The 13,261-nt window shown below is 37.0% G+C and overlaps 1 protein-coding gene across 3 annotated transcripts in view; it reads right to left on the bottom strand.

Annotated features, from left to right (window-relative positions):
- Window positions 1–4,528: 4,528 nt before the first annotated feature.
- Window positions 4,529–13,261, bottom strand: part of LOC117155144 (uncharacterized) — a 35,582-nt gene continuing 26,849 nt past the window's right edge. For 2 of the 3 annotated variants that reach the window (XM_076623173.1, XM_076623174.1), the window contains exons 3-4: window positions 9,541–10,168; window positions 4,529–9,471 (exon numbers count right to left, since the gene is read on the bottom strand). In XM_076623173.1, coding sequence (XP_076479288.1) covers window positions 9,339–9,471; window positions 9,541–10,168 — 761 coding nt within the window. In that variant the 3' untranslated portion in view covers window positions 4,529–9,338. Of the gene's footprint in view, window positions 9,472–9,507; window positions 10,169–13,261 lie in introns of all 3 variants that reach the window. The other variant, XM_076623175.1, reaches the window with a different exon arrangement.

Raw genomic sequence — 13,261 nt, 5'->3', positions numbered from 1 at the left:
CACACGACACCACTCTTACAGCTGCCGGAAGTATACATCTGCTGGCAGTTTCTACTAACCGTGCCGTGAAGCTTGGCCCACCTTTCCACCGCAACGCGGCATTTTTCAACATTGTTTCCTGGTTACTTCGTTTATTTCTCGATATTATTATTCGAAATATTCATTGCCATAATAGTCTATAGACTGTGGATTCTTATCCACTCGTGGGGGATACACATAACATGTGAAAATACAGAAAACGTCCAAAGTACAGTACTCATTATGGTATTTAGCTTCTGCTTAGATTCCATCTTTCAAATTGTGTTTGTAGAAACATAAAATTGCATAGGTATCTGCGGTCTATGGACAGCGTTTTTCGGTGATCGATATTTTTTTGAAATTCATATTACATGAAAATAGATGGTCAGATTTTATTAAAAATGTATCTTTATACAGTATGAAAAGTCGTAGGCTACTAGACTATTATAAATAAAAGGAAATCATCGCTGAAAAGAGAAAACACTATATATAAGCCATGAAAAGAAACTGTGTATATATTATTCAACAGCGTCTTTAAATATTTTTAAAATTCCACTGCTAATTTATGCCCAATATTTCCAGGAAAAGCGATAAGAAGATCACCATTGAAAATATCATGAAAGAAGAAAGGTGACTCCCCCTCTCACATTTTGAAAAATCAGAAACATCTGCCAGGAAACAGTGATCTTTGATTAGGGCCCTGGCTCGTGCCACACACCTAGGTTTCTCAATCCTTGGCCGACGAAGCTCGATACGTTCGGTGAAAGGCAACGAAAATTCCACACAAAGGATCTGCCAAGTTCCGTAACATTAAACGAAATAACTTGGAATTTAAAAAATCGGAAAAATTCAAGAAGCGAGGTAACGCATTCAATTACTCTGACTATCAGCGTGTCCGCTATCAAATATTGAACTAATTAACTTTATGTAGCCGAAGACACGCACGCTTCATCAAATGCGATACGAACAAGGAAACCAACTCGATATCGACAGTCCTGATACTGCAATTGGTCTTGGAAAGAATGTTGGTAACCGGTTCCCAAGTTTAATTAGCACATTACAAGGGTAAATGCATCAGCAGATCTGCCTTCGATCTTTTAAACAAACTTCCTTACCAAGCTTCTGATGGAATTTACCTTTAGTTAACGACGAGGAGTTTATCGTTTGCTTCTTCGTGTTTCATAGCGATAGTATTTACCTTCTTTTTCCAGAAGCCACCAACATCTTCGTCCCTCCGTGGAAGATAAATGAACGCAATTGTGGAGACAACTGCTCGAGATGGGAGAAAAAATTTTCAAGTATGTGCTGCACCTGTAAAACAGTGTATACAATTTTTCAACATCTTAGGTTTATCAGCAGAAACAATTTATCTCTCGTTGCATTGGTCGGTTTGCACTCCCGAAAATCTTTTCTTGATTATTTCAATGTAAATTGATTGAAATAATTACAGGATTGTATATCGTACATACATGTTGTTCATACATTCTTGTACGATAGCCTTTGAAACTATTTTTCTTCTTATCTGTTCGAACATTTTTATAAAGAGTGTTAATTTCATATAAATGAATTGATACAAATTTATCAAATATACATAGTTGATCCAATAGAATCCTTTTATAATTTCAATCTTCTAATCGTTTCGACCAATGTAGTATGCAAAATTATTCAATGAATCCAAGTTTGTAGACTCCGTTTCACTTATTAACCCATGAAACTTTATGTTTTCATCTTTGCTTTCATTCAAATAATTTTACTCATCTGATAAAGTCAATTCCCTAATCGTTTCAACCAATGTGATATCCAGAACTATTAAAAGGATCCAAGCTTGTAGCATTTCGCTTATTAACTCATCGACTCTGACATTTCCATAATGTCTTTACCGTCGTTCAAATAATCGATCTGACAGAATCAATCCCCTAACTGTTTCAACCAACAAATAGTATCCAAGAATATTTAAAGAATTTAAACGTGCACACTCCGTTTCATTCATCAGCCCATGGAACTCTATATTTCCAGGTTCCAAGCATCTGCCACCAGCTACTTTACACCGCTGTCGATATAAAAAAAGATATTTAAAAAAAAAACAAACGAAGGAATCCTGATCCCACGAATATTCGTGTCTTAAGTTTTCCAATCGACCTATTCCGGGGAATTCGGTGGCCGATCGGCAGAAACGAGTCTGCTCGCAACCCTTTCTCGTATTTTCACCCCCGCAGCTGACGAACACGGGGATACCACCTGACGGTTCAACCAGGAACAGCTGTTCGCTCCCCTCTCGACCACCCTCTGCCTTCTCGTTCACGGCCACACTGTAGCCAGTCGAAAAAATCGAAACGATTTCGTGTGGAAAAAAAGGCATCAGCCAGCTCGAACACCCGGCAGGATGTTCCCGGGGATGATTAGAGATCGTCGGAATTAAAAGGGGGCGAATTAAACTCGCGAGAATCGTAGGCCAACGGTCAGCACCCTTTTGGATAATTCGATTTTGGATTTTCGACTATAGCGAGATACGCTATAGAATGAATTATGCTATGCAATTGGTTCGTAAATCCTCGTTCATGGTATTATAGCGTTAGCTACAGCGTTTTACAATACACGCAGACACGTAGATTTATATTTATTTATAGATAATCGAATCGAATTAGTTGGTAAATGATCGTGCAGAAGGCGTTTCGAATTCGCGTCTCGGAGTAAAATTTATGAAACAGGCTATTCGAACATTGAATGTCAGATGAGTGGAAAAAGTGATGTTATCGGACTTCGTAAGTCTCGATAGAGATTGCCACGTTCGAACGATAGCAGAAAGTTTCAGAAGCAGTTGTTCGTAACTTTCAATGAAGATTGCAAAGTGGAATGGCAATTCCGAGAACTTGGACGTTGGATTTATTGTCCCCTCTGGGAATTTAAATCCTCTAGATACGTAAGTTTGCGTCTTCTCCAGGAAAATGAAGAAACACGTCCAATTATATTCCAAGGGAGAACTTAAAACTCTCGCAAAGCGTACAAGTAAGATTTATAAATTTTTGAAACAGAAATCGCCAGACGAAGATTTTCGAACGATAATAAAAAGTTTCGGAATAGCGATATCAAAAAATCGAACGTCGTCTGAGAATTTCAATCTTCGAGATACGAGATACGATGTCCTTCGAGAGAATCAAGAAACGTGTCCAATTAGCAGAGTTTAAACTCTTATCTTCGTATATATCCAGCAGATCTTCCAATTTTCAACGAGAAATTACTAGATATGATCTTTCCTTGCCGCCCTACAAAATCAGTCTCGTTCATGTGGCAACCGTTGCTGCTCGAAAATGCTACGAAGGTGGTCATCGATTAGAATCGGCGGGAGATTCGAATCGAGGCTAACGGTTTCTTTAATCGATCGCTAATTAAAATCTCGAATAAAGATAAATCAGCATCGGTAAATCTTTGATGGAGGAACGATTCAGTGTGAGAAAGAGCATAGATTCCCTTGGTAACAGCAGCTTGGACGTATTTTCGCCGAACGAACGTCGAAGACAACAAAAGTACCTCGACGGAGCAGATGCATGGCATGTGCTACGAACCGACACCAGATGCCCCATTGGCGTAGAGAGATCCCCAAGGCAAGCTGCCACGATAAACCTGCCCATGGGATCCTTTTCAACCTGGTCGCGTGCCAGATAGAACCTTCCTATGGGTTCTTCTAGTGTCCACAGCCCACAGCCACCGTGATGCTTTCTGGATTTCTCTGTTCTCTTGGATCCCTTCAAAATCTCCATAGTGTACAATGTACACGTTCCTCGACTTCTTCGAGCTGGACAAGCTGAAAGGACGTTCTCTTCGTCTGTTCCTTTGTGGCAGATGAAAAGACAAATTATCTGGAAAATTGTTTTTCGACGACAAACGATCGTTGTTTACAATGTCATCTCTCAAGGTACTGTGCTTGAGAAAAGTATGATATTTCAATACTTACCGTGGAAACCTTTTGTGTACACCGACGGCCATAAGAATTAGGTCGGTTGATGATATTTGATACAAATACATATATGCCTTTCACTTTTATTTTCTACTTATTTTATTATGGATCTGTAATTTTATTCGCGCCACACATACACGTCTTGCCACGTAGAATACTACATGAAATAAAATTCGTTCAATGTTTCCGATAAATATAACGAATAAATGTTCTAATACTTATGGTCAGCAATGTATGTATTAAACGTGCTATATAAAATATTTTGAGCTTTCGTTAGCACTGTAAAAAACAAACCGCGGATTTTTATGCGTTTATTGAAAATTTGAGCATACAAAGATGCCTAGAATACACGTAATATGAAAAAATGTAGAAAACATTGAAACTCTTTTCGATATTCGATACAGCACCCTTTACGATATCTAGTAAATTAGACAACCTTCTACGTAAGTTCCATTTTGTAAATTATGTGTATAAAAATGCAAATTCGCATAAATATCCGCATTCTAATAATGATGCATGATTAATCATCGTGGAATGGAGCTATGAAAAAAAGAGTTTAATTAACTTAGCGCTCGTTTATTTACTGGTCAATGTTATCTACAATGATTTATTGTAAAAGTAACAATAGTCGTATATAAGTTAAAACGATATATTACACATATGTACAAGTGGTGAGTCGATCCTGACTCGATCTCGTGGAAACGTGTTCATCGCGAATATTTAGAGGAAGTTGTCGTTCAGAGGAGGCACGCGATTTCATCTTCACGCTGCGTGATTCATTTTTCCAGCCATTTTTGAATAAGCTCGATTATTAAAGAAAAAAACAGATTCTTTAATATTCGCACAATGTTTCAAATTATCAAAGATAGGGAAAAATGTTCGATGAAAGTGAAAGTTGTTTAATTTCATAAAAGTAATTTAATTAAATATCTGAATTTCTCTCTTAATTGCCATCTTTAATGGTTTCAATACTGTATTACACATATTGTTAAATTCGTATTGGAATGTGCAACTAGCTATTAATAATTTTATTCTAAAAAATAGTAATTAAGAACATGGAAAACATTCAAGTATTTCATTAAATTCCCCATTATGGAATCAAACTACTTTTACATGAAATATTCGTTCGCAATTTTATTAGTTACAAAAATAATAGTGCGTCCAGTCGTCCTCGATCTTTACGTTGAAAAATATAAATTATAAGTGGGCTTAAATTATAAGTAAACGTATATATAAAAAATTTAACTGTGCATGAGTCCATAGAATGCACATAGAATATTTAAAAACACATAAACTGCACGATAAATACCTAAAAATACATAAAGAGTATAAATATTTGTTTCAATATTTAATAAGTGGAAAAGATCTCTTCTCTTCGATTTCATTTTTTAAATCATGTGTGCGAAAGTGTAAATCTGCACGAGTATTCTAGCAGTCTAGTTATAACGGATTGTAATAGATTGAAATCGAATTTTTCAATGAAACTGCGTACACAGTAATTATTTAATTATAGTCAAACATAGGCATCGTAAGGGTTAAAGCGTAAAAATAAACGAAATGGAACGTCGTCTCCACGAGATCGATGATCGTGGCAGAAAATTCTCTCTGGTTTTTCGAGCGAGTGATTCGTGATCAAAGGTTCGATCGTCGATCGAAAATCACTCGCCACAATTTATGCTCCGATTTACGACTTTTTCATCGATCCAATGTCGACGTTGAACAATTGTCCTCGTACACCAGGAACGATTCGTCGCTGACTTAATCATCTAGAAATATTCTATAAACCTATCTAATCGATGAACTGTCTTTTTAGAATTCGATATTAGCTAGCGTTAAATATTTTTGTCGCTCCATCGACGACACTGGATCCCCCAATCGTATACGAATTTTTAATCGGAATCGATCGAACATTGCATTGCACTGTTTTTCCTTTCCTTTCCTTTTTTTTTTTTTTTTTTTTTTTTGTAAGTTCTTGAGCATTTCTGGTTTGAAATTAGCGTGTAGAGTAAGCTTTACGAGTATAGCTTACACAGATTTTTATGCGTTTATATGGAAACTGCACGGAGTGCACGTAATATAAAAAAATGTATAAAATGTCCAACGTATACTGCTTTCTATAATATTTGGCAGGCAAAACAATTTTCTACCGAGAGTTCTACTTTCTTTATGTTTATCTTCAAAAATATGAATTTGCATAAAAATCCACCGTCTATTTATGGGGTCAAGATTTACGAGCCTGACTTAAACGGAGGCACTTGGTAAACTTTTGGAGAAAATGTTGAGAAAACGGGCACAAATGCGATGCAATATTCGAACGATCAAAAAACTTGATAATTTCGAATTATCACACGGTTACGGTAAAATAATCTACAAGTTTGTTCTAGGAGTATTTAGTTCTGATTTCAACGGACGTCTCTCCTCGCTTTTCAACCCTTCAAATGTGCAAAATCAGTCGATACCGATAAAACTGACGCACTAAACTGCAGATGTTCAAGCAAGAATAAAGCCAAAGGAATAGAACTTAGATAGTTTGATAAATATCATAATGGATATCACTTTATATAGTTTATATGTTTTTGAACATTATGTACATATTTGAACACTAAGATTTCCCATATTTGTATAAATATCCGCGGTAATAAAAATAACGTAACACGATGACTATGTTGTTTAAGAAAATTGAAATGTGCAGGACACTATATGAAGTGTATCCGTTCACTACTCCGGAAAAAGACAAATATAAAAGAAAATCGTTTTTATCAAATCTAAAATTTCTTCAATCGACCTGATCATTCGATCGATCGAATTATTTTCGTATCCTTAAAAATAATTGAACTCTTTAATATCTTGCTTAACATGATATTTCATTGTTTGCAATTTTGAAAGGTTAAAAAGTCGAAAGCGATACACGATAAAAATCTACAGGTTTCTCTTTGTCGACATTAATTAAGAAATTCTGCCCCATGGGATGTTCAGCCCTTTTTTTTCTCTCGTTCATATCGATCCAGCGTATGAACCCCTTCGTATTGACATCGTTTATTGACATTCGTTTTCCGTGGAGTGAATCTAACGTCCAATGGATCGAAAGCGTGCGAGAAAAGAGAACTTTATTTCCTTAGCCTAACACGATAATGGTACAATAAATAATATAAAAAAATAATTAAAAAAAAATAATAGTAAAAAATGGAAAAGAAAAATAATCGATAATGCTAGTAAGGATGGCGATTATAATATTATTAACGACAATACATGAAAACCAGTACAAAATTGTGCTACTAAAGAAAAAAAAAATGATAAAAAAGGTGGCTCGCTTTATGGTTGGACGAATTAATAAAAAAGAAAAGTATGCTGATTTGGTAATTGAATGCAAACACGTGAATCTGTACACGCCATTGGATGTTAAGTTCATCCTCCTTCTGCTGTATCATCGATGTAGGAACCTGAGGAATCGCAGATCTATCAATCCACGATCGTCTTTTAGCCAGAAACGGAATATATCAGTGACTGTACAATGCCTAGTAAAAAACGGAATCGTTTTGTCGCTGGAAGCCTTCGTCAAACGTGAATCTTAACTCTTTGAAGAGTATAGTACTTAGTATTAATTAGCCTAGAGTTTTTAGAATTTTTGGTTGATTATTTATTAAATCGTGTAACAAGTTCATCTGTCTTCTGATGAATATTCTCAGGAATTTTATATAAACGTTGTCTATATTAGCTGGTTGATATATGACAAGTGATATAATATAAATATTGCTTATAATTCTATTATCTAACGATAGTAACGAAGGAAGAACAACGTTCTTGGATCTTCGTGAAATTATTCCTGTTTCCTTCTATTATTTCGATGCTCGGAAAATTTTGTTCGCGGCTAATCGTTAAATAACATCGAGAATGTGAGTAGAATATCAGTTATTAAATAACTACATGAACATGGTAAGTTGCTCGATTTAATTGCAAAGGATAAATCGGCGATTAAATAGCTCTTATATAAAAGTAATCTTACATAAAAGTTTGGTGCTCTGTGAAGGAAATGCGAACGAACTTATTACACGATCTAACACTTAATTGTTAATTTTCAAGTGAGGAGAAAGGTCGTAGAAAGGGATTGACGAGCGGGCGTTCACTTTTGACGTGCGACAAAGCTATGAAGAAATCAGTCGCGCGACATTCTCACGGTAATTGCTCGACGAGAAAACTCGTCCTGAAAAAAAGTTGCCCGGAACGAAGCCACAGCCACATCCTCCAGAAAAATCTATGGAGAAGTTCGAATCTACTTGACGAGCACAGTGTCTCTCTCACGGTGCGCCGTATGAAAGCGTCGTTCACTTTACAAACACACGGTGAATGCATTTTATTCTGAATGGAAAGAGATTCTCCTTCTTCGTTTCGTCATGTTTCCTTCTTTTTATTGTGACAGGAACTTCTCTGCTCGAGCAAAATCGCCAAGGTGCGGACGATCACGAAGCTTCCACTCGAGATGATTGAAAAGTGAATGTGGGACACGAGGCTTCCAGTGTATAACCATTGAAATTCGCAGCTGAAGTCCAAACTTTAAGATATCTCAGAAGTCGAATATCAACGGTTTAACCTTTTCTAGATTTTTCTTGAAAAGGTTTTCTTGAAAAGTGGATAAATACAGCCCTGTTCATAAGTGAGCCTCTTGAAAGCCAAACTGATCAACTCCTGCTTTTATTTACATTATGTAAATCGAGTAATTTAAATTTCTCAATTTTATCACACAGATACGTGATTAGTATTTGAGTTTCGAAAAATAAACGACTTATTTCCATTAGTTATTTATTATATGATGATATAATAATAATATGACTTAAATGACAGCGATTGTAACATCATTACTTTTTCGTAGTTCTCATTTTATGGAGTTGATCAATGTATTAGGACACTTTATGGTTCGATATAAAATGCGATAGCTGATTCAAATTATCAAGGAAATTACTAATTGATCGTGATTTTGTACTTGAGAATTTATAAGAAATATTCGTACAAAGTACAGAAAGACTCGTAATATTTTAAGGACACGTTTAACTCGTTATTAAGAAAAAAGTTATATGTAAAACGAACTTGAGATAATTTTGCACATTAGAAAAATATCTCATATGTCTACGTAGGTTCCAAACCAGATAACAATCTTCAAGGCTAATCGCTTTACTAATCACTTGTTAACAATCTCAACGTTTAATAATCTTCCAATTAATTTTCAAATTCACTCAGTAAGTGGCCTAATACTTCCCAACCGATAATGTACATAGTTATTAATCCTCTTATAAATTCCTCCACCCCGGACCCATAACTACACCTATTACCAAAGACCTCCTTAATTCCACAAGAATCTGACCACCTCCGATCATCCATCCCCACATTCATCTTTCAACCTTCGCTTCCGAACAGGAAATACCCCCTCGTTTCCATTCTGTTCGGCTCGCGATTGCCCTCCATCACTGGAAGCGTTCCTATCGGTAAAAGCCAGACGGGCTTCCCTTTAAGAATAAACAAAAATGAAAAAAAAGAAGTACCTCATCCGATAAAAATCAGAGTGACTCCTTTACGTAGTGTATCGAGCGAAGGCGCGTTCCCTTTGGAGTTCCAGATGATCCTTCATCGCCACGACTGTAGGATGATGAGGCGGCAGTCCCTCGTCCTCCACGAGATATCTGAGGGCTTCCGTAGCACAGGCGTCCCAGCCGGCATTCCAGGACGCTGGAACCTGCTCGACGTCGCTGTTGCCTTCATCTCTTTCCTGGTCCATCCTCAAACGGCCCTCCAAATATTGATAAGGCTCGAAGATCGCGTGTTGTTTGCCAAACGAATGAGACGAATCTTGTCTCTGACACTTATCGGCCACGCTGTCTCGATAACAGCTGCTTCCTTTCGGGTCTTCGACCTCATCAAGGCAACTGTGTTCCAGGTAACTCATCCCAATCAGCTCCATTCGATCCCTATCGAAGGGATCACCTCTGGCCAGGAGCCTGTTCGAAGTCTGTTTCTGATGAGATTGCTTCAATTCCTCAGCCAAAGAAGCGGCCAACTGATGCAACAGTCTGACGTTCTCGCGCTGGTCTTCCTCCTCGTCCTCGTCGAGATCGTCCAGTTCGACACCTTCGTCCTCGGAGGACGATACCAGGTCCTCGAGATCCTCGTCCACGCCCAGTAACGTCAGCAACCTCTCCGCGGCATCTGCGCAGAGACCCAGCAATGCATTTGCGTGTGTATGTATGTATAAAGGTTCGTACGGGGGCGAGTAGTGACGAAGTATGGGATTTTGAAAGTTTAGCAATCCAGTTTGCAGTTTGTCTTTCGAGAGTGGTTCGTGAAAGTATTACACTTGCAGAAACTTTCTTAGATTTTGAAGTTTCAGGATAGTTATTAGACGACGTGTTTGTGGTTCTTCGTTGTACTGCAATGTTTACGAAACGTTTGTTCGCAAGGAAGCGCAACCAGTCATTAAAAACGCGATCCTAAAGAATCGCAAACACATCGTTTGCAGGAAAGGTTTACGAAGTTCTGTATGAATATCAGGTTCACAGAGGAAACATGTAATAGGTACAGCTTTGTTAATTTCCTGACTTTGTTCTTACGTTATGATTAAATGGAAAGATTTTAATTGATATGGTAATCTCGAAAGAAAACAGTCTGTTGGATTAAAAGGTGAGTCCGTTGAAAACGAAACTGATAAGTTTGGAGGATACCAAAGGTGTAATTATTATGATCAGCAATAACTTGAAAATTTTGAAGAGCATGAAATAAAAAGATAATTTGGAAATCCCAATTATCCCAATTGATTGACTGCTTCCCCGTAGAAGATAAGAAATTTGATTTATCGTGTCCTTTCCTGCAGTCGAATTAGCTGTGCCATCTATCGTGATCATATTGATAAAATTTCTAACCAATCTATAAATATATATGGGAACTACCAGTGAAGAAATTTCAATAAATCGAAATGAAACTTCAAAACGCTTTACGTAACACATATGATATACGGGTAAAAACTTTCTACGTTAAATGTTCGAATGCTTTCACGAGCGACTGTACGTCGTTCCTCTGGCAAATTAGCAAATTTCCACGAATTATCGTTCATACAGAGAAGAGAATTTTTCCCCAGTTCGCAAACGCTGATTTTAAAAAAGCAAGGGAAAAAAGAGGAAGGTAAAAAGAGAACGATCGCTTAAATGATTTATGCAAAACCAGAACAAACTTCCTGAGGGACAGTTAAACATTGGTGATGAGTAGACTGCGAACGTTTATGCAAATTAAATGTTTTCTCAACGCGGCTAAGGAAATAAAACTTAATCAGAGATTTGTTTCACTCGCTAAATGTTACAACGAGCAAGTATACTTAAGATATTTTATATGTCCTTTCACGTCATACGATTCTATTCATTTTCGCAGTTTTAAGTTTCCCATAAATGCATAAAAATCCTTAGTTTACCGACGAATTTTTGTCAGGGATCGAGAGAGGGAGGGAGAGACAAATGAAGCAGAATACGTGAAAAGCCATAGAACTCGATTCTCGACTCGATAAAAGCGAGCCTCGCGAAAGAATCAAAGAGAATCGCCGACCGGAATTCGCCTCGAGTCTCGTGGCCCGGTTTCGCGTCTCGTTCCTGTGGGAATCCTCCACCATGAACCTCCCATGGGAACTACCTGTCGCTACACACCCCGTCATCCGTTCCTGCGAATCATCGAATTTCGCACGAGCCTCCTTTACTCTCTTCCCTTCTCTCTTATTCGTTGTAATAGTGCCCAACCATATTCTGTATATATACATATATATACACACACACACACACCCCCCTGTACGAGTACACCCTTCTGAGAACCCTCGACGAGACGTCAGGTAGGGCCAGTTCGTTACTCACCTATTCCTGGGAACGTGGATGCCGTGGACATCCGGAATATGGTGTTCGATTAAACGATATTTCGATATAGGATACCTTTTGGGAAACTGATGGGAGAGTTGGTAGATGTTTCGAGGAGAATGGGATGGTGAAAAAAATGAAATTAGGTTTCACAGTGGATATTTAATATGAGATTCTTGACTCTTAAGAAATCACGTTCAAACGAATTCTAAAACAGATGCGTTTGTACAGGTGAATAGTCGATTGTTAGGTCTAAGTTGAAAATTAAATAATTTGTGAATCTAAATCGATATTTTAAAGCACTCTTAGGGATAAGTATCGTGCGTGATTAAACGATCATGGGAATTTGTGGGAGAATCGGTGTTTGGAGGAGGACGAGGTGGTAGAAAGGAGATCAAATCTGATTGTGAGCATCGGGTAGGGAGTATCGAATGTTTGAAAAGTCACGTTTAGGAGTGTGTAACGATAGAGTATAAATAAAATTTTATTTAAATTAGATATAAATATTTACGCAGAGTTCGTAGAATTAAAAAGATAGTCTACCAAGTGTATTATATCTGAATAAGGGAGATTAAATAAGTTGGGAATTATTACTTTCCACGGGATGAGAAGCGAGAGGATTGAACAAGAAAGTCTGTTCTTGTTATGAATTATGTAACAACGTGTTGGGGTTGGGAGGATAGTTGGAAAGCAGAATTTGCGTTCGTTTAGGGAAATGGTGTTTGTATGGATATATCGTATTTTCCTGCACGGTAAAGGATGTTGCTTTTGATAAACGAGAGGGTGGAGGGAATATCCTTGGCGAATGTTGGAAATTGCACTTGTACCATTTCCAGCAAAACATAATCAAATCTGATAAACAAAATTGATCGAATCACAGAAACCAAGGATTTTAATAATCTACTTGAACTAGAATTTGCTGTCCTTTAATTTAAAAATTGAATGAAAGTTTTATTATTCTTTAATGAAATACACAATGAAAGGTAATTAATTAAATTCAGATTCGGTAAACATGCTGAAATTAAGTTATGGGGCTGTAACAACATACAAGTACAATAAGTACAAAATGTAGACAATAACTACAAAAAGTTATATCACTTTACTACTAAAAAATGTAATGATAAAAATTTAAAATTAAAATTATAATTTTATATATGTAAATAATACTTTTAATTATAATTTAGACGAACATTAATTGGGCAAGTCGAGACAACGGCCAAACGGGTCCCGATTAAAATCTCGATTCGCGTACGTAGATTAACAAGAAAATTATTTGAGAGGAACCAGTTGAAATCATGTCTCACGAACCAAACGATTTTTTCTCGATACGTAAATCGTTCCCTTTTTTTCTTTTGCTTTTTTAAAAAGCCTCGAACGTTAGTCGCTCTCTTCTTTTTTCCTTTCATACGAT

Source organism: Bombus vancouverensis, chromosome 12 (assembly GCF_051014615.1).
Source record: "Bombus vancouverensis nearcticus chromosome 12, iyBomVanc1_principal, whole genome shotgun sequence".
Lineage (NCBI taxonomy): Eukaryota > Metazoa > Arthropoda > Insecta > Hymenoptera > Apidae > Bombus > Bombus vancouverensis.
The sequence above is the reverse complement of the archived record's forward strand: the minus strand, read 5'-3'. Positions and strand labels throughout refer to the sequence as shown.